The 22,507-nt window shown below is 41.8% G+C and overlaps 2 protein-coding genes across 4 annotated transcripts in view; one reads left to right on the top strand and one right to left on the bottom strand.

Moving 5' to 3' along the window:
* The first annotated feature begins 908 nt into the window (after positions 1 to 908).
* The window catches only part of FSHR (follicle stimulating hormone receptor), a 76,862-nt gene continuing 55,263 nt past the window's right edge, over positions 909 to 22,507 (top strand). The window contains exon 1 of one of the 3 annotated variants that reach the window (XR_009747211.1): positions 909 to 1,248. Coding sequence is in view for 2 of the 3 variants with exons in the window: in XM_061475337.1 (XP_061331321.1) it covers positions 947 to 1,248 (302 nt within the window). In the remaining variant the exon portion in view is untranslated. The remainder of the gene's footprint in view (positions 1,249 to 22,507) is intronic. The other 2 variants (XM_061475337.1, XM_061475335.1) reach the window with 2 other exon arrangements.
* Positions 10,829 to 22,507, bottom strand: part of STON1 (stonin 1) — a 230,086-nt gene continuing 218,407 nt past the window's right edge. Inside the window, 1 exon segment of the mRNA XM_061475334.1 lies at positions 10,829 to 10,838. The gene's annotated coding sequence lies outside the window, so the exon portion shown is untranslated.

Here is a 22,507-nt window from a genome sequence, read left to right as displayed (position 1 = left end):
CCAGAAAAAACACCTAACAGCTGCTTTTAACAAGATTAAAATCCTTCCCAGCGATGTGAAGAATTGTATGTGAATCAGGCTCCAGTAGTCCCTTAAAATGCATGTGATTTAAAAGCTCTGTTTGAAACAGATATTTACAGTTTAAAAGAAAAGTAAGAAAAAACCAAATGAAACCATAAAACCAAAAACCTGGGGGGAAAAACCCCAACCAACCAACTGAACAACAAAACCAAACAAAGGCAAAACCCCACCTTTTTGTCTCAAAATTCTCATTTCAGGTGTCTTGTAGGTTGTATCCTTGGTTCCAAGTGATATCCTGGTGCAGTATGACCTAGTGACAGGAAAGGGTTCACAAGGTCCCTTCCTTGAGGATTAATATATGTAGCAAGAAAGATATTTTAGCTGGTTTACCAGTACACAGGGACTATTTGGATTGTGGCATTTTCTCCTGTCTGGGTTCCTGTAAAGATGCCAAGGAGAAGAGGAGATGAATCAGCAAGTACATGAAGAATAATCACAGCTGAAAATATAGTGTTATTTAGTGCTGGATTTAGGACTGTACAGCTTTTAACCTATCAAATAGATTATATACCCTATGAAAAAATAACACATTTCATTTGCCTAGGAGCAACACAAAAGCAGGGGCTCTTGGATCCATGAAGGGGAGCATAAATAGTGCCTATCCTTTGGGGACAAAAGTGCCTGGGCTGTAGAAAGTAAAAATGCTCTGTTGTCCCTTGGTTTTACCAAATAAAACATGCAAAATAGCACAGCTGAGAAGGAAGCAGCTTTTCCCAGTGGAGATACCTAGTGCATCAAAAGCACCCTGGTTAGTTCAGCTGGGCCTGTGATTTCAACACTGCTTTAAGTATAAAATACTCTTCTCATGGAAAATCAGCATTGCTGAACTCCATCTCTGCTGTAAGGTCCGGAAGGATCTGGGGCCATGAACCAAAACTTGCTCAGAAGTCATCCCCCAAGGGCCACAAGGTTCGTCCCAGCTCTTGGGCGGGTCTTCCATTCGGGGAGATGGGTGGGAAGTCTCTGCACTCCTCCTTTTGAAATGAAGGAGCTGGGCACAGACGTGAAGGCAGAGATGTCTCCAGTCCTCGCCTGCTTGCTGGTTATCGTGGCATGCTGCTCGGGATGCCAACACCATGCCTGCCGTTGCGTGGGAACGGTCTTCATCTGTGAGGAGAGCAAAGTGGTCCAGGTTCCCCGGGACATCCCTGCCAACACCACCGAACTGTAAGTAGGAAGAGGGATTAGTTGTGAACAGCAGCCTTGCACTGGCTCTGAAAACAAACTGCTGCTTGGCAAGCCAAGGGTCGGGTTCATAGGGAGTCACTCGGGAGACTTGCGCCAGCTGTTTGGAAAGCACAGCCCTTCCTCTGCTGCTCACTTAATTACATCTTGAAGCTCCTCTCCGTTACTCTAATTGTGCTCATTTTAAGATCTCTGTTAAGAAAAGATATGGTACCTTAGAATGCAAGGCGCAGCCTAAATTTTAAACAAGCTTCCTTGGTGCTGTGACAGTAATCTGAAACATAAAGCCTAAGCTTTCTTTACAGCTTGTGTAGTGCAACTTGTCTGCCCCAAACAACTTGATGATGAGCATTTACGTTTGTGCTTTCTGAAAGATTTGTGCTTGTTTGCCAAGCAGCAGCTTAATGTTTTCTTTCTGAAATCACAAAGGCATTGCAGAAAGGACTCTGATAAGCATTCAGAAAGCTATCCTTTTCTATTAGAGGAGCAGTTGGAGAGAGTAAATAATGTAAAGATATTGTCCTGCATTGCTTGAGGAAGGGTTTTGCTATCTTAAAGCTTCTCTGTGTTTTGTGTAAAGTAACATGAAGTAATAACCGTATGACAGCTGTTTTCTGGGTCAGTAGCACAGGCAAGCAAAACAGCTTACGCAGTGGCAAGTATTTAACTGTGCAAGTGGTTGTTTTCATTTTCATTTTCTAAAAGCAAATTCGATCCCCTCTTGCCTACACCCACAGCTGCCTGACATCATTATGACCTAAAGAAAAAACCAAAAGGAGTAGTCCTGGATAAGCCCTTTGATTTATAACAGAGTGGCAAGTTTGGAGGGAGGATACAACACAGAATGATATGTCACTAACTGGAAAAATATATCCCTGTCCCAGTGTTGCACACCACAATATACCCATGGTTACTATCCCACAGTTCCTAGGGCAGAAGTTTCCTTTCTTTCACAGGGAGGAGTTATTATGCTCACTGAATAACTAGACTGCAGTGAAAACTTGAGAAAACTGAGTTAACCAGAGAAGGTCAGTAAAGGTTTAAATCATTCTCGCGACTAGAGGGAAAAATAATCCATCTGTGGTTTAGGTCATCTAAATCCTGAGCGAACCGTGCTCCAGGCATACACTGCTAATTTGGTTTAATTTTGCTTTGATTGTTTCTTTAGATTACACAGTTACGGTTTGCCTTCTAGAGATTAAGCAGAAGCAGTTTATAATTGTTTCTGCAAAGAAGCAGAGTTTTGTATCACCAAATAGCACCTGTTACTAAATGGGATTTGCTCACAGCAGATCTGTGTTAACTTCTCGAGGGTTTGTGGAGGATGCTAATTTGTGGGTCCCTCGAGCGTGAGTGTGTGTTCTCTGAAACAGGCATACTAGAATGTTAGTGTGGCTGAAAACAGGAAACGTTATTTCTTCTGGCAGCACTGTGCATATCCTGGGGTTGGAACCTCTCTACTTAACTCTCCTCTCACACCAACATTTGATTCCTCAGGAGGTAATTCTGATCTCATTCAATCAATACAGCCATGGGACAGATTTAGGCATAGTTTAAAAATTTGTCCGTGAAAACTATGTAGAGTTGCTTTGAATATACCAAATATTAGCGCTACTAAAGCCAGATACATTAGCTGAAGAGCTATTAAATCACTGTTCTGGTATCCCAGGGAAATAGCTTTTCCTCAGCAGCTAGCTGCAACCGTTAGTAGACTATAGCTCTGATGGAACAAAGAAAAGGGACAGAATAAGGCAGTTTGGTCCAGTTCTGCTTCTGGTCCTGCAGAGTTATGTGAGAGAAATGCTATTATCAGCATCCTGTGATAAAATGGTATTTGGAAATCAAATTTGGTCATATTGTGTTTGTTATAAAGAGAAACTGCGTTTAACACAGTTACTTCCCTAACTTTCTCCTGCTCCTAAACTGTACTCCTTTGATGTTTAGCCCTTCTTAGCTGCCATACAGCTGCAGCAGCCAGCAGCAGCATGTAGAGGTTGACCAGTTGGTTCCTTCAGCCTGACGGTTTCTATGCCATGCAGATGATACAAGAAATATCTCTTGAGAATGGAAGCTCCTCAAAGAGAGCTGGCAAGCTTGGACACATGACTCGGCTAATGGAAAGGAATTGTTTAATGTATTAGTGTGCTAGAGGCTTTAGAGGGAGAGTTGTGCCAGTTTTAGAAAGGAGCAACTGAAACAACTGAACTGATTAACGACAGGGGCAGTCCATATATCATATGCACCCAAGGTGCTATATAAGAGGAAACCACAGCTAAAACAAGTAAGGCCTAGGCTTGTTGATTCTACAGTTCTGTGTGGTATTTTGTATTTTAAAAACCATTCTCTGGCTTCACTAGCCAGTTTAGCCATTGTCAGAGCAGTTTAGAGGTATGTTATATGACATGTTTTCTCCCAGGCATCTGCAAACTATAAACAGCAAGGTTTTTTACTTGCTATCTGCATAGGTGTTTTTGTACAGCTGCTCAAGGATGTTTATTTTAAGGCTATCAAGTCAAGGATGAGGAGATGTCTGACCACTAAACAGTGGCTGCCTTGAAATAGCAAGTTCTGTGTCATGTACTGAGTGAGTCAGATGTGCTTCCCTGCAACTGAAGCTGCAAATGATGTGAAACAGTGGCTGCAACACGGTTATTGACAGCTGCAATTAGGATATGTTCATTTTTAATGCTTTAAAACTTAAAGGTGAAATGACATTGAAACGTGCAAACAGTTACAATTCTTGCTCAGGGGGTTGTGCTGGTCAATTGACCTTAATCTAAGAAAGATGGAGTGTGGAGAGGATAAGGTAACTTAACAAAATGATGACACATAAAGTTTTCAAGTCCCTGTGTTATGGTGGTTAATCATATAGTTAATCAATAAACCCACATATTACCAGAAGGGGATGAGAATATTAGCACAATGGAACATATTGAAAACATATTACGTGCCATCTAAAGCTTTATTTGTTGTTGCTGTTGTTATTTGGTTTGAGTTTTTTTTTGTATTTAAAACAGCTTTGTTTCTGTTAGGGTAGAAATAGGTCTGCAGTAAGTGCGGTATTCTTCTCTTCCTGAATTTATGATCCGTTCATGCTTTGAAGTAGAAAGCTATGGAGGTTGTTGTATGATCACTGGCTGTATATCTGTGGAGTGTTCCAGCATTTATGCTGCATTCTGGTTTTGCCATTTTCACTGGGAGGATGAAAAGAAATAAGCAGAGCATAAGAGAGAAAAGAAAGGAAAAAAGTGATGCTAAAGTATAATAAACTCTGCAGGGCAGACCCTCAGCTAGTATAAATTACCAAGTATATATCTCTAATGAAAAAAAATCCACTTTACAAAGCTTCAGGAGCTTTATTTCAACACAAGGAAGTATGCTGCACACAATAGGAGTTGCTTTGCAGTGCAGTACTGTCTGCTGGCTTACTCGTGATAATATGGCAATAAACACACACACCTGACTTAAATGGCTGCATCTTAATTTATCTATGAAAGATGTATGCCACACACACAGAGAAATCAGAGGCCCTCTGTTATATCCCAACATATCTGCTACCAGACAAAATAGGTTCCTGGGGCTGGTCAGCTCCACATCCCAAAATAAAGCCTCTCTGTTAGACATTCTAGGTATATTCTGCTTCCGTTCCTACGAGGAATCAAAACATGACTATTGAATGAGATTATCATCAGTGTTTTTCGACAGTGTTTGAGATTAAACTAGTCAGTTGTAGGTGTTACATTTTCTTGTCTCAGAAGTGTCTTCATCTTGGGTGTCTCCCCATTCAAATCTTGTTTCATATGGTTATAAACTAGGAGAGTTTGACAGTAATGTTATTCATGAGATGTGAGCTGGTAAATGCCAAGGTTTAGCATAGAGGTACAGCAAGAGATAAAACCCTAGTAAGAACAGAAAGAAGTAGTTTGAAACTAAAATGTGGTTAAAATGGAGAAGTTGGTAAGCCTAGGGGACATTGCAAGGTAGGATGGAGATATATCTTTTAATTCTCGAACAAGGACATGGATCACAGAACAGATCTGAGGAATCATGAATTCATTGTTGCCACGTAGCAGTTGATTTCCTCTGTTCTGAATGGTATACCATGCTAAACTCTTCAACAGTATGGATGATTTCCTAGCTTCATTTACTCCCCTTACTATGGCTTCTATATTTCAGACTTTACCTTCTCTTTTCTAATATTAAAGTGTATTAGCTTCATCTCTCATCTCACCTAGGGAAGCCAAGTTGCTTTGGCACTGGGAATCCTACTGATACTCAAAGGTGATTATTGCTAGCTGGGAGAGCAGAGCATAGCCAGAGCTCTAGGGAAAAGTTTTCAAGGGTTCCTTTATGAGTTTGAGAGAATTAAAGTGCTTATGTGTTTCTGCCTCAGCTTTGCTGAGTTGCCCTTCCATCCTTTCCATAGGGAGTTCAAGGTATTTATACAGAGGGGGATGCAGAAAAGGGGGGGTGTGTGTGCGCGTCTGACAGCGGGGTACAAGCAGCTGTAATGTAAGAGCCACCAAAGCAGGACAACTCACTCATCCATTATCCCTGTATCTGAATATGCCTTCAGCTCCTCACTGAGCTTTATAAATGACAGCTTGGGAATTGGAGTTAATCATTTTCTGTATTTGGCCCTTAGCAAAGTTGTATCAGCACTGCAGTTCTGAAGAATAAAACTTTTTCTCTTCCTCCAAACCCAGGCCATGTCTCTTAAATGTAAATAGAAAAATAAAAAGCTTCTGAAATACTTGATCTTCCCAGCACCGTTTCTGAGGTGTAATGGAGAAGAGATATCCAATGGAAGGTGTCTTTAAAAGCTCCAAATTGAATTCCTCTGGAGGAGTATCACGCACAAAATGTGTTGCCTGATAAGCCAGCAGGAGAAAGTCTGCTGTGCAGCTCAAGGGTTTCCTTTGCAGATGCCAGGGGGGTCTCATCGGGCTGGCAGGCCACTGAAAATACTGGGTATGTGGAGAGCTTTAAGGGTGAAAGAAGAGAGTGGAGGAGGAACGCCTCAAGAACAGAGAGAACGGTTGCACAGAAGAGAGATGCCAAGTGAATGTGCATCCTGAAGGGGATAGCTGCTGTAACTGCCAGCAGTTTGTATGCAGGAGGGGGTTCTGCAAAGCCAAACCAATTTATCTACTGAAGAAAAACAAACAAACCTGCTAGACACACAAGTGAGGAGTGAAAGAAATCCATGCAAAGTTCAACATGCTCACTCTCCTCTCACTTGCTGGCATTTTAGTTAGTTCTGCTTAACTTTCCCAGGTGTCCTTGTGCAGGCAAGCTAAAAGATAATTGGGGTAGGTTCACAGCTAATTTAAATTGTCATAGCTTCATTAACTTCAGTGGAAAGAAGGAAGCTCACTTTCACTGGCTGGCGATGGGGACCTCTGCCAGCCGTGTGCTGTTGGTTTTGGCAGCAGCTGATGGGTAATTAATGTGTGTGTTTGGTAAACAAGATACTTCGGGCACAAAAGACAGGTATGATTTTTCCTAGCAGTCTATTAGTTTTACACAGCAAGGGACAAGCACTTCCATGGCAAAAGTCACTTTTTTTTTGTTGAAGACCTTGACCTTTTCAGACGAAACCTGTAAATTATTTCACACTCTTTGCCCGTAGTTTGATTGGGCTGCTCTTATTAGCAGTGAAAGTTAAGTCATTAAAATGAAGCATATTTCAAATTATAGGTCAGAGTCAAGCCTGGGCTTCAAATAAGAGTGTAGAAAATGATTTCTTCTAATTGTCTGGTGTACACTGCAACAAGGAGCCCAATTGCTGCCTTTACTCAGGTGCAGTTTCTTGATTTTTGAGGCTCTAGCATCAGGAAAGCTTGTGATTTGTTTGCTCTGTTTTCCTCCACATATACATAGGTGTTTAGGGAGCTTACTCAGCCTGGAAGGTATGGATGCTTCTAATCTCCTATTACCTTATCAAGCCACTCAGATGCATTTGCTCCTGGGTAGCTAGGGGAGAATTTACAGACTGCTGTTGTATGCAGGGGGGTAAGAAAACAGCCTTCAACCGAACTCAGATGAACCAGCCTTTGTTTTTCATAAGTATATTGAGTTTCCTGAGCTTCTGTCTTTGCCTGGACTAGCTAAATAATGTTGTAACCTTGACTGTAATGTAGTCAGAGCTTCCTGTAGAGAGGGCAGCCTCCATTCTAAATATATTCCCACCGGGTGAGCTGTGGGCTGAAGATTTCACCTCTGCTCTCTTATCTACTCAAGAATGTGGTTATTAATCAGCATTTAGTGTCTTCGCCTCGAAATCCCATTTTTTGAATGTCTATGGAACATTGCTGTGGTAATCATCCCATGAAGTTTCCCCATAGCACTCGTGGGGATGTACTTTATGATACGAGTCCTTGGCCACATACAGCCAGTTAATCGGAATTAATTTGTGAATACTTACTTGTAAGAAATCTGTGAATCTTCAGTTGTTTTCCAAAACCACTCCATGCATAAACATGCAGTGGAGAAAACTCCCAAGTTTTCAATGTTTGATTCCTCTCTTCTTTTTTTTTTTTCCTTTGAGAATGGAGCAAGAAGAGAATATGCTTTCAAATGATGGATATTTTTTTTTTATTTGAAATAGTAGTGTGCAATGAAGAACTGGATTGGTTGTGTGGAGACTAGAAAAGAAAGTGGTACTTGTTCTCTCAGGAGAGTTTCTGCTCTCCTGTATTTATGTGCTGACTATAAAACTGTGGGATACTCATAAAACAACCTCCCCTCACCCTTACCTCAAAACCAGATCCTACCCAAAGAAGTGGGAGTAGCATATGTACATGAGCATGGGGTGTCTGTGTGTTTGATGTCTTCCTCCACCACTTTGATTCCAGACAAAGAAGATGAGAATGGAAAACAGTAACATATATTGTAGACCTTTTAACAGTCTTCCAATACCTAAAAGGGGCTGACAAGAAATCCAGAGGGGGGCTTTTGACAAGGGCCTGTCAAAAGGAGGGCAAGGAAGAATGGCTTTAACCTGACAGAGGGAAGATTTAGATGAGACATTAGGGAAAAATTCTTCCCTGTGAGGGTGCTGAGGCCCTGGCACAGGGTGCCCAGAGAAGCTGTGGCTGCCCCATCCCTGGCAGTGTTCAAGGCCAGGCTGGATAGGGCTTGGAGCAACCTGGTCTAGAGGAAGATGCCCCTGCCCATGGCAGGGGTTGGAACTGGATGAGCTCTAAGGTCTCTTCCAACCCAAACCATTCTGTGATGTGTTGCTATAACTGGTAAAACTGCAAGTCTCAGGTGTGAGAGAGTGCAATGGAGGGAGGGACTGTCTGTCTTTTTCTGCAAGCCCAGAGCATGAGATGAGAAGAAGGGATATGTGGTTATACAGGATAGGTTTTCTGTACTGAAAAAGGTTGTCACATGGGCAGGCTGAGCATTATAAAGGGTTTTCTTATACACATTCTGAAAACCTTTTAATGGTTTTCCATTCTATGCTATGCCTCATGCTTAGAAATGATCCCTGGTGTAACACCATTGGCTTTGGGAGGTTTGGATTTCAGCGCTAACTTCAGGGTAAGCTTTTGATTTCTTTTTGGTTTTTTACTTGTACCATCACATGATATAAATATATTAGTCTATTGCATTTAGTAGCCCAATAAGCATTTTTGAATAATGAGCCTTCGCCAAAGGGCATCCTATTCCATGGGAAGCACTCTTGTTTGTGAAAGCCACAGCCACTCACAGAGGTTACAAAGCAAATCTGTCTCCAGCAGTGGAAGCACTGCCTGTGCTGCTATCTCTAGCATCTCAAATCTCTCCATAGGTGCAAAAAAGAAGCACAGATCAGCCAAATCCATGTTTTCCTTCTTGTTAGCTACTGGGAAGTGATCAATTCTGAAGAGTCTTTCCTTGGACTCCAGTCTCTCAGCAGGAATATTTATAGACATACAGAAATTTCTGAGCAAGCAAGATATAAAAAGAGGGGCTATAAACTGCCCTGCTATGGGAAGACAGCAGGTTGATGCTAAAAATCCTGCCTTGTCCCTGAGGTTTTCTTTGGCCAGCAAAGCTGCTATGGATTTTTTTGCATTTCTTTTTTTTTTTTTGGCAAGTAGAGAGTCATAAAAGACATACAGACTGTGTCAGAAAATGACAGCAAAGTAAGAAATGCCCTGGCAGAACTACTTTCTCTAGGAGGGATTACTGGTTTGGGGAAATACTCACTGTATCGAATCCCAGGAGCTGTAATTTTCTGTCTACAGTATATTGTTGCCATGGCAGATGAAGCCCAGACCTCATTCTTCAGTCCTTTGAAATCAGCACTAGTGGCCCCTGTGAGGGAATACCCTACAAGAAAATCTACGGTTTGATTCCGCAAGCATCCATACACATCCTAATTGCTTGCCCAAGCAGCTCCTCTGCCTTCCAGTGGGACAAACTGCAGGTGTGAAACTCCCCGTCTGTACGTATTTGCAGATTCAGGACTTAGTGCTGTTGGGGTAGACGGGAAACCACTTTCAAGAAAAATAAAATGGGTTCTGAAAGTACAAATGCAACAGGTAACCAACTGTTTAAAGTTATTTGAAATTATTAGCAGGAATTCTAATTGTTGTAGTGGGCCATATGGAAATTACGGGATTTTCTTAGGGCTAACAAAGTTTTCCATAAGTGTTAGCAGATTTCACAACATTCCTGGTAAATATGTAACCGTAATTTGACCCACTGTAGAAACGCAAAGCTATCGATTGTAAAGGACAAGTGATTTCCCGAGAGTATGGGCTAACGAATCAGTGCTCATAGGTGGGACTGTAGCCCCTTCAGGACCTTATTCATCAGACTGTACTCCTATGACAATATATTTCCTTGTTCAAAAAGAAAAAAAATTATCTTTTGCACATTAATATTCCTTTCTAATATTTCTCATCAGAGGAAGGCTTTATGCTCAGTGGCATGAAATGCAGGCCTGCTGCTTTGAGTCTTCTATATAAGGCAGTACAAAGTCATAGCTGTACTGTATTTTAATGTTCAAGTGATGCATATATACAGTTTCAGGAGTTTTTCCTTCAAATGATTTTTTTTACTGACATGGTACCTCTGCACCATCATCTTTTCCACTTTCTTCATACTTTTCTTGTATACATTTCTGTCACTGTATTAGAAGAGCAGCCTTTCCACAGTACTGTTACAGTCAGTGATTTAAGGACAGCTGAGGTGGAGATTTTTGTGGGCATTTCAGCTACAGCTCTTGGCTTTGTTATGGTCAGTAGGGCTGCCTATGGAGCACTAATTGGAAGGTCTTAACCCCTTCCTGTGTTTAACTACTATGTGTATGTGCATCCTTAGCTAGAGCCTTTCATAAATACAAGAATGATGCATCTACAGGGTTATTTAATAGAGATGTATATATGCACATATATGTATAATAATATATATATTACAGTATTCATGTAGTACTCATATGCATATATATCCAGTATTCCTGTAACGAACAATATTGCTTTGGCTTTCCTTCATTTCCATATGTGTTATGGCTGCATTATAACAGTGTGTTTGAGTGTATTGCATGGGCCCATACCCCCAAAACTGGGTTGGTTTTAGAGCACTTCACCCTAGAAGTTGGAACAGATCCATCCAGGGCTTTACAAGAGCACCACATGGGCTGGACACAGAGGCATGTGTCTCCATGAAATGCCCATCGAGGGGTGCTTGCCCTTGGATGTAGTGATGCCCTGGTCTGATGGGAGTAACCTTGTAGCTTCAGGGCTGTGGACCAGCACCAGCTAGGGCTTTACCATTTTGTTTGTCCATCAGAGGTATGAATGCTGTCTGGAAGAAACACTCCAGAAGCGCTATAAAACAAGAAAATTCTTTAGCTCTTTGTTCAAGGCTTTGAAAGACTTTATTATTCCCCTACCCCCCCGTGTCAGACTGCCAAGAGGTGGCCTTGGTTCTAAGTGTAGATTCATGTTTAGTGTCCTTAGGGCTAGATGCACATAGTGGTGGTTATCAGCTAAAATAAGGAATGAAGCAGGGGTGCTTCAGAAGTTCCTGCTTGCATCTCCTTGAAGATTTTCTGCATTCCACAGAAAGCTTGTTGCTAACCGCTGCTTTGGAAGGATGGCAGGCTGCTATTTTTATTAGCAGTGCCTGACTTGCCAGCTAAAGTACATTTGTATAACGTCCATCATATAAAGGAGTTTAGATACATCTGTAAAGCACCTTATGCTAGTAACCTTGTTTTACGAGCAACAGCTTTGAGTGTCAGCTTATGTTGCATAGAAATACACAGGGTTTTATTAGCCTGAACTCAACTGATTCATGTTCGCTCTCAATCATAGAAGCCCACAAATGCCAGAAGCCTTAATCTTCAATATGATGTCAACTGGTTTTGTTAGAATGGTCCAAAGAAGGAAAATGGTGCACCTAAACTATATGGAGGTCTAAATTTCACTTTCACCATCAAGTATAGCATCAGCGTAGGAATTTTCATAGCATTGAGTTCCTGGAGGTCTAAATTTCACTTTCACCGTCAAGTATAGCGTCAGCGTAGGAATTTTCATAGCATTGAGTTCCCCCAGTGGCAAAGTGGTTTTCCAAGATCAGTATCTGTATTTCAGCAGCTATTGTAACAGAACCCAGTGACCATTCTTCTTCCACTAACCTGCCTGACAGCAAGCTTCCAAGTTACGCTTGGCTTGCATGGTCATCTGAATGTTCTTCCCTCTCGTTTATCTTATTGAAGAGGTTATGATGGAAAATATTTTCTGGGAAAAATGGTGTCAAACCAATCACTAACTGTTCCCCGTTATCTCAATGCTGTAATAGCAATACTCACTATGTGAGAGGCTACTTCTGCCAGATAAAGGGATAATCAGCTGAAACATCTGCGTGTTACAGGGGATTACACTTAAGTGAAGCAGGTAGGAAAATCAAAAAGCGTACACCAAGGCAGACAATATGTTGGTTGTGGCTTTCTGTACTTTCATTGCATGTTCTTTCTCTTTTCTAACTCAAATAAATGGGCACTAAATGTTGTTTTTGTGAACAACAGTAGCACTTTTAAAAACTGCAACTTTTGCCAAAGGCAGCATAAAATAATCTTTTAAACACTGCAGCCTTACAGACAAAGCCCTAGAAAATAAATATCCTTTGCAAACTGTCAAACTCAGAGCAAATGTTCATTTTCTCGTTGCCAAAGAGAAATCGAGAGCGAATGCTTGCTCCTTGAAGCATCTATTTGCAGGAATAGATATGGGTGTTACATTAAATGAAAAGAAAAAAAGGGATTGGCTAGTGAAATGAGTTAATCAAAAGGGCTGAATAACAAGCACTATATCTAGCCCAGCAGGTCAAGGGGCATAAATGAGTGGCACACTTTCTCAGCAGAGTAATCAGCTCCAGTTCATGCACCCTCTCATTTTTTTGCAAGGCCAGCTAATCTTTAAAACTGAAGAGACCTTTTACCACTTGAAACAAAGCAAAAAGTTAAGGGATTCTGCAAGGAAGCTGCAATCAAAGTAATGTAAAGTAATGATGCAGACCTTTGAAATATAGCAAAGGGAAAACATAATGATTCTGGAAGGGTATGTGTGAATCTTTGCAATGACATTTCAGGTTCAGTGGTGATGGTGGCTCTAAAGCGAAACTAAACGTGGTTAACTAAGCCTCTTGCAGTGAATTCTATCAGCTAGATAAGACCTACAGCACTTAATGCATAGTACATTTGCCGATTGTGGATGTCACCAGAGGAGAATGTAAGGCCGACTCACTTTTTTGTTGCAAGCTGTAATCGGGACGATTCCATCTGTGCATAGAGAGATTATCATTGCATCACTGCTTGGTTAACCTCTCATCCCATTATTCAGGCTTATGCAAGCAATAAAGGATCTGTCCAATACATGTTGGGAAATCATTGGAAGAATTCCTATTGATTTCCATTAAATTGTGCCATAGTCTGTTACTGCATTGCCTCTAGCACTTGGTCATCAGTACTGCCAATTGACAAAAGCCAAGGAGCCATGGGAACATTTTTCTCGTATGAGTCATGAATACATGTGTATATAAAATGAGAGCATTAGACAAAGCCAAGTTCTTATACAATTTATACCCCTGTAATTATCTTCTGTCACAGCAAGTTATCATTGTTTTTAATTAAGCAAATGTCCTTTGACTGGCAAGTTGTGCTGCTTCATGCTTTATCCCTGCTGGAAATGTTTATTTCCATTTTGAAATTTTAATATGAAATATCAAGGAGGTGGAAGGAGAGCAGAGGTTTCAAGCACCCTGACATGCAGTACTGTATATTATGTTTCCCTACCTCCCTCTTCAAGGTGAGCAGTCAAGATAAGCCAATGGTCTGCAGCCCATCTAATTTGTTTTTCCATCATTTCCTTAAGTTGCCTTAGGTGCCATAATTATTACAGTGTAAGTGACACTGCTGGGAAAACCAATTCTTCTTCACTGAATGGAAAGTAACTTACGCTGCACTTGAATCATAATTGGTATTTTGTTTATTTTGTTGGACTTGCACTTAACCACAGAGTACTTTGGCCAAGAAAGTTGTGTGTTTTCTGGCAAAGGGGCTGCTTGCTATAAACCATTCTAAAATGTACTTCCGATTGAAATGTAATAAACCCCGCTTATGGATCTACCCTGAATTTTCTGCCAGATGTTTGGTATTATGCCCTTGAAGAATAAAAAAGTCTCTGAATATTTATGAACAAGGTGGAAAGCTGTTCCAGATAGGCTTTGAACCATGCTCATCACTGGAGCATGCGAATGGCTTTCAGTGGTACATCTGTCACATAGTCTATTATAAGATTATTAGTATTCCTTTGCTGTTTATCTATGCTTTCACCACAACACTGAAAAAGACTCTTATGTGCTATATGTGGGTGCAAAGCCCATGTAACTGATGCCAGCTTTTCCAGCTGAGGATGAACGTGAGTTAGCAGAGGTTATCAACACCATGCATTGTTTCTAGGGCGTGCTTTGATGTGCCAGAACCTCCTCAATTGTACTGTATTTGATTGAATAAATTCAGGGATGGTAGTTTGTACTTGGCTTAATTTTAACAAGAAGGTTTTATTGGAAGGAGTGGGGGGAAAGGTTTTTAAAGCACATTGGTTTCCTGTACAGCACCTGTGCTCCAGAGCTGGTGCTCAGGGTATTTGGGATCAAACCCCTGTGGTGAAAGGGGAGCTCATGATGAAGTCCTTGTGATGACCAGTACAAGCCCTCTCCTTACAGACACAGGGCTGGTGAACAGGAGTTCAGCAGAGACTTGAAAAGTTGTTTGGAGCTGCAATATGCTTTTCCTAGGTTTCATTATTGGAGGGGACCACTATTATTCAAAACAAGCTTAAACGAAGTAGGGTCACCTCCCTTTTGCCCAGAATAAGGAGGCATGTAGAGTTGTCTATTTTCTGCTACCCTTTTAGGTGCTGTATGGTGTAGCGGGCATGTCTGTGTGCTGTACCCTTACACTGCTGGGACACATCTGGTGACCAGCTCTTTCTGTAAGCAAAGAAAATGCAAAGGCACCCTGAGCAGAGTGAGAACCCCACTGCTGGCACACTCCTGCTCTGCTCCTGGGTGGCCTAACATGTGGAAAGACACTTTTCTGGTGATTGGACCAAAAATCTCTGCACCTGAGCATTAAATCCCATATATAGTGTAGGATACTTGATGCTTGTCTGTCTGTTTGGTTCTGCCATCTCTGAAAATTCCTGCATTCATCTTCAGGACAAATGATTCTTTCCTTTTCCCTTTTCCCTTTTCCCTTTTCCCTTTTCCCTTTTCCCTTTTCCCTTTTCCCTTTTCCCTTTTCCCTTTTCCCTTTTCCCTTTTCCCTTTTCCCTTTTCCCTTTTCCCTTTTCCCTTTTCCCTTTTCCCTTTTCCCTTTTCCCTTTTCCCTTTTCTTTCTTTCTTCCTTTTTTCTTTTTCCTTTTTTTCCCTTTTCCTTATTATTTCTTAAAAAGGAAAGGGTGGCTGTGTTTGTGTTTGGATAACCAGGAGCATTTTCAGGCTCTGTATCCAAATCTGTGTACAGCTGTTCTGGGAGAGATACTGAAAAGCTGCAAGTGGATTCTTGTGCCACCTTATCTCGTTCAGACAAGAGAGGACACCCCTTGGCCTATAACGATAAGCTACAGCCTTGATCGATTTGATCTGTGCTTTTGTCCTTCTTCATAACTTGAGCTATTGATTCTATTTATTAAAGCTAATTTAAAAAAACACAAGCCCTGAGTGCTTGGCTGTTCCAGATCTGGCTGCTCCGGGCAGTATGAAGTGAAGCTAATCCATTCACTGCTGATTTATTTTCAGTGTTTTCAAGCAGAGTTCTGTTGTGTGTTTGGGGGGATTTTTATCCTCTGTTTCTCTCCGAGAAAAAAAGACATTTAATTTCACAGCTCCAGTGTGAGCAGGGGGTCTAGATACCCTTTTCTGATATATGAAGTGAGCTCAGGAAAGTATACCTGGCTCACATTCATGCAGGTTTTGCTCAGGTGGTGGCCCGCTGTGTGCTGTTCTCTGGTGTCTTAAATCAAAGCACTGTCTTTATGCTAGAAAAGAAATCCCAAGTCTTTGCTTAAATGCACTCATCTTGCCATACTGGAGTTAACAGGGCTCACTGTTTTTGTGTCCAGCATGGATGTTCAGCATTAATGTTCCCGAATAAATGTCCAGCAAAGGAAATCCTTTCCCTACTTCTTCCTGGGAAGCAGAGGTTTATCTAAGGGCTGAGGGATAATACCCTAAAATTAAATACCTTTATTCAGATTAGAGAAATCAAATTCTATTAAAACCAGATTTAAAAAAAAGCCTTAATGAGCTAGGCACCCTTTAACACCAAGCTGGATTTGAGTCTCTGGCCAAGGATCAGCATTTAGTGACTTAGTGATATGTATTTACTGTTGGTGCATTTTGCTGGTAATGGTTTTGTAGCATTCTGTCCCTTAGGATAACATAATTGTTCAAATCTTCAGCCTTCAAATTCTTCAGGTGGTTAAAGCTCTTTGGGTGTCTTGATTGTGCAGGGACTGCATATTGTGTCTACTGCATCTCTTGGCATTTGCTGGTGTAATATATTCTTTCCATTCTATAAAACTTCATAGTCTGTTCCTAATTTATCTGCACGTCTGTGTGGTCATCCTCGTAGTCTAAAGCCTGTGATTTCTTCTATCAGCTAGAATTAATCAGACAAAACATAAGCTTGGATACATCATGAAGAAAACAGGGACAAGGCCTCCAAAGCCTTGGTCTGCTCTTAAAAATGTTATGGTTTACTTCAGAATCAATATGGATACAGAAAGGTGGAGTCAGTGTTACTGACTATTTCTTTGTAGGTTAGAAATGCCTTATGTAGTGCAGTAGGAAGATATCTTTATTTTGACTTGAGAGCCACATGTAGAGGTTTGATTGCATACTTGCTACAACCAGTATCGAAGCAAAACCATAGCTGGTCAGATGCGGTAAGAAAGTGAAGCACCTCAGCTTGTGTATGATACAGTCTTGCCCCAGAGGTTGATTGAGATATTCTGTTAGTGGTTAGCAGCTCAAATTTGACCTATGAGCACCAACCAAGGGCATGCTAGACCCCCTTTCCACAATCCTCTCCCTTGCCTCCAGGCAAGAAGATAGCCCAGCACAGGCAGATGATGATCAGTTCTTCCTCTGTAGGAAAGGAGCCTCGCCTTTTCCTGCTCTCTTCCTGCAGTATATGCTCTGGTTATGGTAAGGCAGATCAAGTGCCCTGTGTACAACGGGGATTCTTAAGAGCTGCTGAGGTTGGAGTAAGAACAGGGCAATCATTTTTGATGTATTACCACAATACTGCTCCAGCCTCCCACTGATTCGAGCCAGGGAATTGCATGAAATATTTGCATAGTATTTTTTAGTAACTCTAATTTATTTCTTCTCAATTTGCTTGTACGTTCTACCTGTGAGCCCCCATCAGCTTTCTGCACCCAGGCAAGCTGCATGAAGGAGTTGTGGCAGTGCATGCGCACTGCCAAAGAGCCAGATCCTCTTGTTTGCTTTGAGTCTAGCTGTCTCTGTCCTCACCTCTAAGTTTTTGTAACAGATGAGCTGATAAAGCTCTTTGCCCACCCTCTCAGGGACATTTTGTAGGCCTGCAGCATCCCAGGACAATTAGCAAAAGAATTTGTGGAGAGCTGAAACATTCTTTTAATATTCGTATTATTAAAGAATGATGAAGCCTTCTTGTTGCACTTATTTTTGGATACGTCTCGTAGAGCCAATTCAAATAGGAGTCTGAATGTGGCACTGAAAACTGCGCCCCTGGTTCAGTTTTACCCTTTGATCTTCTAGCAAATGGAGGGGACTAATTCTTGAATTGTTTTAACCTAAGGAGCATCCCCTTCTTCTGCAGTGTACAAAACCTTGCAAATATTGAAGAATACATCAACACTTCGACCTAGGCAGAGATCTCCTGTTTCAAACAGTGCCAGAATAGGTGGTGTTTGCTTGTGCTGGTCTGGGTATGTCTCCCTGTTTTGGCAGAGCTGTCCCAAGCTGGCTGCAATGCAGGTTCTTGGCTCCTCTAGTGTATATCTCAGTGGACTTGTGTACCTTTCCAGCTCTGTCTGGCTCAGAGATCTCTTGAGTAGAGTGATACCTTGGTAGCCAACCCTCTTCACCTACTTTCTTTTCATGTGTTTATCCATTTCTTCTTCAGTACCCACAGTGTCCTGTAGCAAGGAGTTGTAGTGTTGAACTACGTGCTCTGTTAACTTCTCCTTTGCAGATCTTCTCAGCCAGCTCTTGTCTTATTACCCTGCCATCATACATGTTTGTCGCCTTGCTCCTCTTCCAGATTGCTTATGACTATGGTATGTAGGCGTAGGCCCCATGCAGGTCTCCTTGGGATGGCATTCATGACCTTCTTTTACTCAGAATACTGTTACTTCTGTCCTTGTTTCTTCCAGTCAGGATTTATCTAATTTTACACAAGATGTGTAAAGTCATTTAGGGGGCTGATGGCAGAGTGTGTAAGAAGGGGGCAAAGCTCTAGGTTTAATCCACTGATGTTCGATGTTGCAATGGATATATTTTCCCAGGCATAGAGTCATAGAATAGTTAGGGTTAGAAAGGCATAACTGCTAAGCATTTTCTGAGGAGTCTTTCATAAGCTTCAGCTGTGCCATGAGCAGGTCAGGTTTCTCCCGTCACTATCTTGCTGTCCTGTCACCCTTTTTAAGAAGACCATGTATGTTTGTTATTTTTAAGTGCTCCATAGAGGGTTCATGTTCGAGAAGCACTTTGAAGGTGAAAGCACTAAGCACATCCTTATTCTAAACACAGTGTTTCAGGTGCCAGTGTGGTCAAGCTGGTATCTTTCTGAAGCAACACTCACTTTCAAATTCATTAAAGATCCATGCTTGACACCAGTGCAAGCTTTGCCCTGGGTGTTGCTGGGAAGAGACCTGTCAATCTTAATGGAAATTGCACAGTTAGTATTTTTACAGATATCGGTACACTAACTGCCAAGCTATATTTAGTCAGGAACGTCATTTTAACTTGTGAAAGTAAATCCATGGCTACTGAAAGGAAGAAAGAGAAACTCAGCAATGGAAGTGCCAAGGTAATTCTTGCTAAAATAATAGAAAAACATAATTAAATACATTTTTTAGTACAAGGAGAAGTAGTAAGGATTCCTTGCTCTCTTGTTTGCCTTCTGTCAAATTGGTGATCGTTATAGAGAAGAGATCTCAAAAATGGAGAAAGTCTGTGAGGTAAAAGAGATGCTCTCAGGAGTGTGCAGGATGAAATTGAAAGAGTCCATCCTCCTGCAATTCATATCCCTGTGAATGCTTCCCTCAGCAGTCACTGATTGAGCTGGGAGAAGTTCTTGACAAGGAAACTGTGCTGCTAGGAAGAGCACCAGTGATGTGGGAATGTGTGGTGAGCAACGGCAGTAAATGGGAATATTTACAGGACTTGAATAAAATGAGCAAAGTGCATTACAATGCAAGGACTGTGAGCTCTCTTACACATGCAGGAGCCTGTTGCTCGTGTTAAATCTTGTGAGTGCTCCCATTCTGTGTGCTGTGTGATTCATCCTCTTGCACAGGCAGCAGCAATTCCAGGAGCCAGCTTCTCTCACCCTGGAAATAGATAGCAGAGACATTCAGGTTAAAGGAAGGTATGACCAGAGGCAATGAACAGGAGGTTTTGCTTCTTTACATGGTGCCAGAGCCACAAAAGGTGGGAGGTTTTCCCCTTTGTCACTTTTAGTGTTATTTCAAAACATAAGTATTTACAATTTAAATGTGCACTTCAGGACATGTAAAGAAGGAAATGCTCCACTTGCCACAGTGGGAGAGAAGTGGGAGCATATGGCACTGGCCCAGTGTATTTCAGTAGTTCAGTAGTTATGTCAGCACAAGGCTAGCTGGTGCCCGGGGAACAGCAGAGTACATCCCGTTTGCATCCGGGACCCCTCCTTTGAGAGATGCTGTTTTCCTAGGACTGCCAATTGAGTTAGCTGTGTTTGGCACTCACACAGCTCTTTTGAAAATACATACGTGTTAGATAGCAGAGAGAACATTTACTTTTACAAAGCTCGTACTCGGATCCAGAGGAGAAAAGAATACAATCAAGTCTGCAAGTGCTATTCCTTAAATGGTTTCTGGCTCTGGCATCGAGGAGTATCAGAGATATCATTGCAACTTCAAACAAAGTCTTTGGATGTACCCAAATTAATCCAAATACTTGATGGGGACCTTGTTACTTAGCAGGCTGTGAGTGCTAATTAGAGATTGTAACAGTGAGCATCTTTCCTTTTATTTTATTAATATTCTGCGATATTTCAGCTGTGTCCCATTAAGCAACATAGGTACAGTGCCTGTGAGGATATGGATGAGAAAGAAGGTAAAAAGCACACTAGCTCTTTCTAATTAAGTTGTCAGACAAGATGAGGTGACAGAGGTAAGTTATTTGGTGTTTTGCTAAGCAGCGATGGTTCAACAAGACATTTTGCAGAAAAGCTCTTTTACCTTCACTATGGCATCTAACCCAGAACTTGAGGAATTTTGTCCCTGGACAATATGTCTCAGTCAGTAAAAATAGCATCCTGTGTGGAACACCTGCCAGCATAGAAAGCCTCGAGGTCTTAGAGGTAGAAACACTACACACAAAGAACACTTGTCACCTTACTGCTGTGACCTCAGCCGATGAAGGTTCTCTCCCTGCTGTGGAATAAGATATTTTTTGACACGCTCTTGGGACAGGAAAATAGTGTAAGTGGCTGACTGTGTGTGGGCAGCAGGCTATTCTTACTCTGAATCAAAAGAGGGGAAGAAAGTGTTGAAGACAATACTTAAAAAGCCCCCCCTCTCATTGGACTGTGGACATTTTCCATAACCCTGTTTGCTTTGACAGGTTGCCCACGGGAAAGAACACAAAGTAAAACACTTTCTGAGCAAGAGCAAAATACCCAGCACTTGTACAACGCTCCTTTTGTTAGAAAGTATGCAGAGATACTACCATAAATAGATGCCACCCGGAGAGCGTGCTCAGAGTGAATGAATTTTAATGGCTCCTCACCATAAAGACAGTTACAGATATCAAGGTCAGATTTTAAGGAAGTTGCCGGTTTGTTACATGCTGTACATTATTCAAAGGCCCATGTGAGTAAGCTGTGAGGAGTGAGGATGTGCTCTTCTAAGAGCAGTTCAGTGTCTTACAGGATAGTCAATACTAATAGAGGTATAGCCATTTGTAAAAATAAAGCACTGCCTCTCAGTAACCAAGACGGGATAACTTCATTCACTTGTGTTATTTATCTGACACAAAACACTCTTCACAGCATGCTTTTGACATTAATAAAGCAATTTAACAGTGCTCTCAAGCTCACTGCTGGCCTTTTTTGTGGGTAACTCATTCCTTGCAGTTAAGCAATTCCCAGATGCAAGCGCAGTAACAGTGATTCTGCTCGTAGGCCTAAAGAGGACTTGTTACTTGGTGCCAAACCTTTTTTCTCTGTGTATGTACTGTAGAGGAGTCCAGAACTCTGGCTTTGCTCAAGCCCTGGCAAGTTTAAAGAAAGGAGGTCCTTCCTGCCCAGACAGCATTTCTTTGCTCAGGGAAAGTGTCATTTAGGTTTGTTACCTACCTTGTGAGTTACTGCTACTTGCACCTTAGTCTTCAGCAGAACAGACCCAGGTAACTGGTATGAATGGTGACAGCTCTGTTCCTCTCCAGCTTTATCTGAGCGTAAAGCAACCCAACGTAAGTACAGTGAAATAACTGCATTAAGTTAATTAAGACCACTAAACATCTGAGGTTGAGTAGAAGTCCTGCTGTTGCATCTCTTTTTCTGACTGGGAGTTTTGCTAATTTTTTTTTTCCTCCATCTTTTTCATTGGTTGTTTCTTTTTAAATCTCCCATCTCCAGATTCTGAAAATCCCAGACTGGTTTGGGTTGGAAGGGACATTAAAGCTCTTCCAGTTCCAACCCCCTGCCACAGGCAGGGAGACCTTCCACTAGACCAGGTTGCTCCAAGCCCCATCCAACTTGGCCTTGAACACTGCCAGCGATGGGGCAGCCACGGCTTCTCTGGGCACCCTGTGCCAGCGCCTCACCACCCTCACAGGAAGGAATTTCTTCCCACCTTAGTCAAGCAGAGATATTTAAAAGCATCTCGAAGCTTTATTTTTAACTGCTGGCACGTGTGTCCTCAGAAGGAAGCTATCTGCAGTGTCATGGGGGGGTGCACGGTGTTGCTGAGGACAGTGTATGCTTTGTCCAGAAATGAAAAGGGTATCAGGGCTGAGACTAAACATACAATGGTTTTGGAAAACTAAGGTGGGAGGAGGGAGAGTAAGCTTTATGAGCCTGTGGCTTGACCATGTTTGCAATCTTTTAGGTGCTTTTCTTTTCCTCATAACAATTTTCTGTCCTTTCTTATCTCTCTTTATCAGCTGCTAGCTTCTGCGGGGCACAGTGTGCAACTTATTAAGCTGACCTAAGCAAGGTCCTGGGGGAAAACAAATCCCACAGCAACCTTATTGTGTGTCTGTGTGAGCAACATCACAGCCCTGCTGGGGAAATGGGCATTTTGTTCTCCATGTTGTGGTCTTGTAGGCACTCTGCAAGCAGACAGCTTTTTGTGTCTGGGTGGGATTATTACACCAAGGAAGTATTCACTAAATTTAGAATAGGAATGCTATCAGTACTATTTGTTATCCTTTTATTCTAATTCAAAAAAGAAAAGGAAATTGATTTTTAAGGAAGGCCACT

The sequence above is a fragment of the Pezoporus flaviventris genome, unplaced genomic scaffold, assembly GCF_033815535.1.
Source record: "Pezoporus flaviventris isolate CSIRO_AGI_PZ_B2104156 unplaced genomic scaffold, CSIRO_AGI_Pfla_v1 ptg000083l, whole genome shotgun sequence".
In the NCBI taxonomy this organism is placed as follows: domain Eukaryota; kingdom Metazoa; phylum Chordata; class Aves; order Psittaciformes; family Psittacidae; genus Pezoporus; species Pezoporus flaviventris.
Note: the sequence above shows the minus strand (reverse complement) of the source record. Positions and strands in the feature narration are given on the sequence as shown.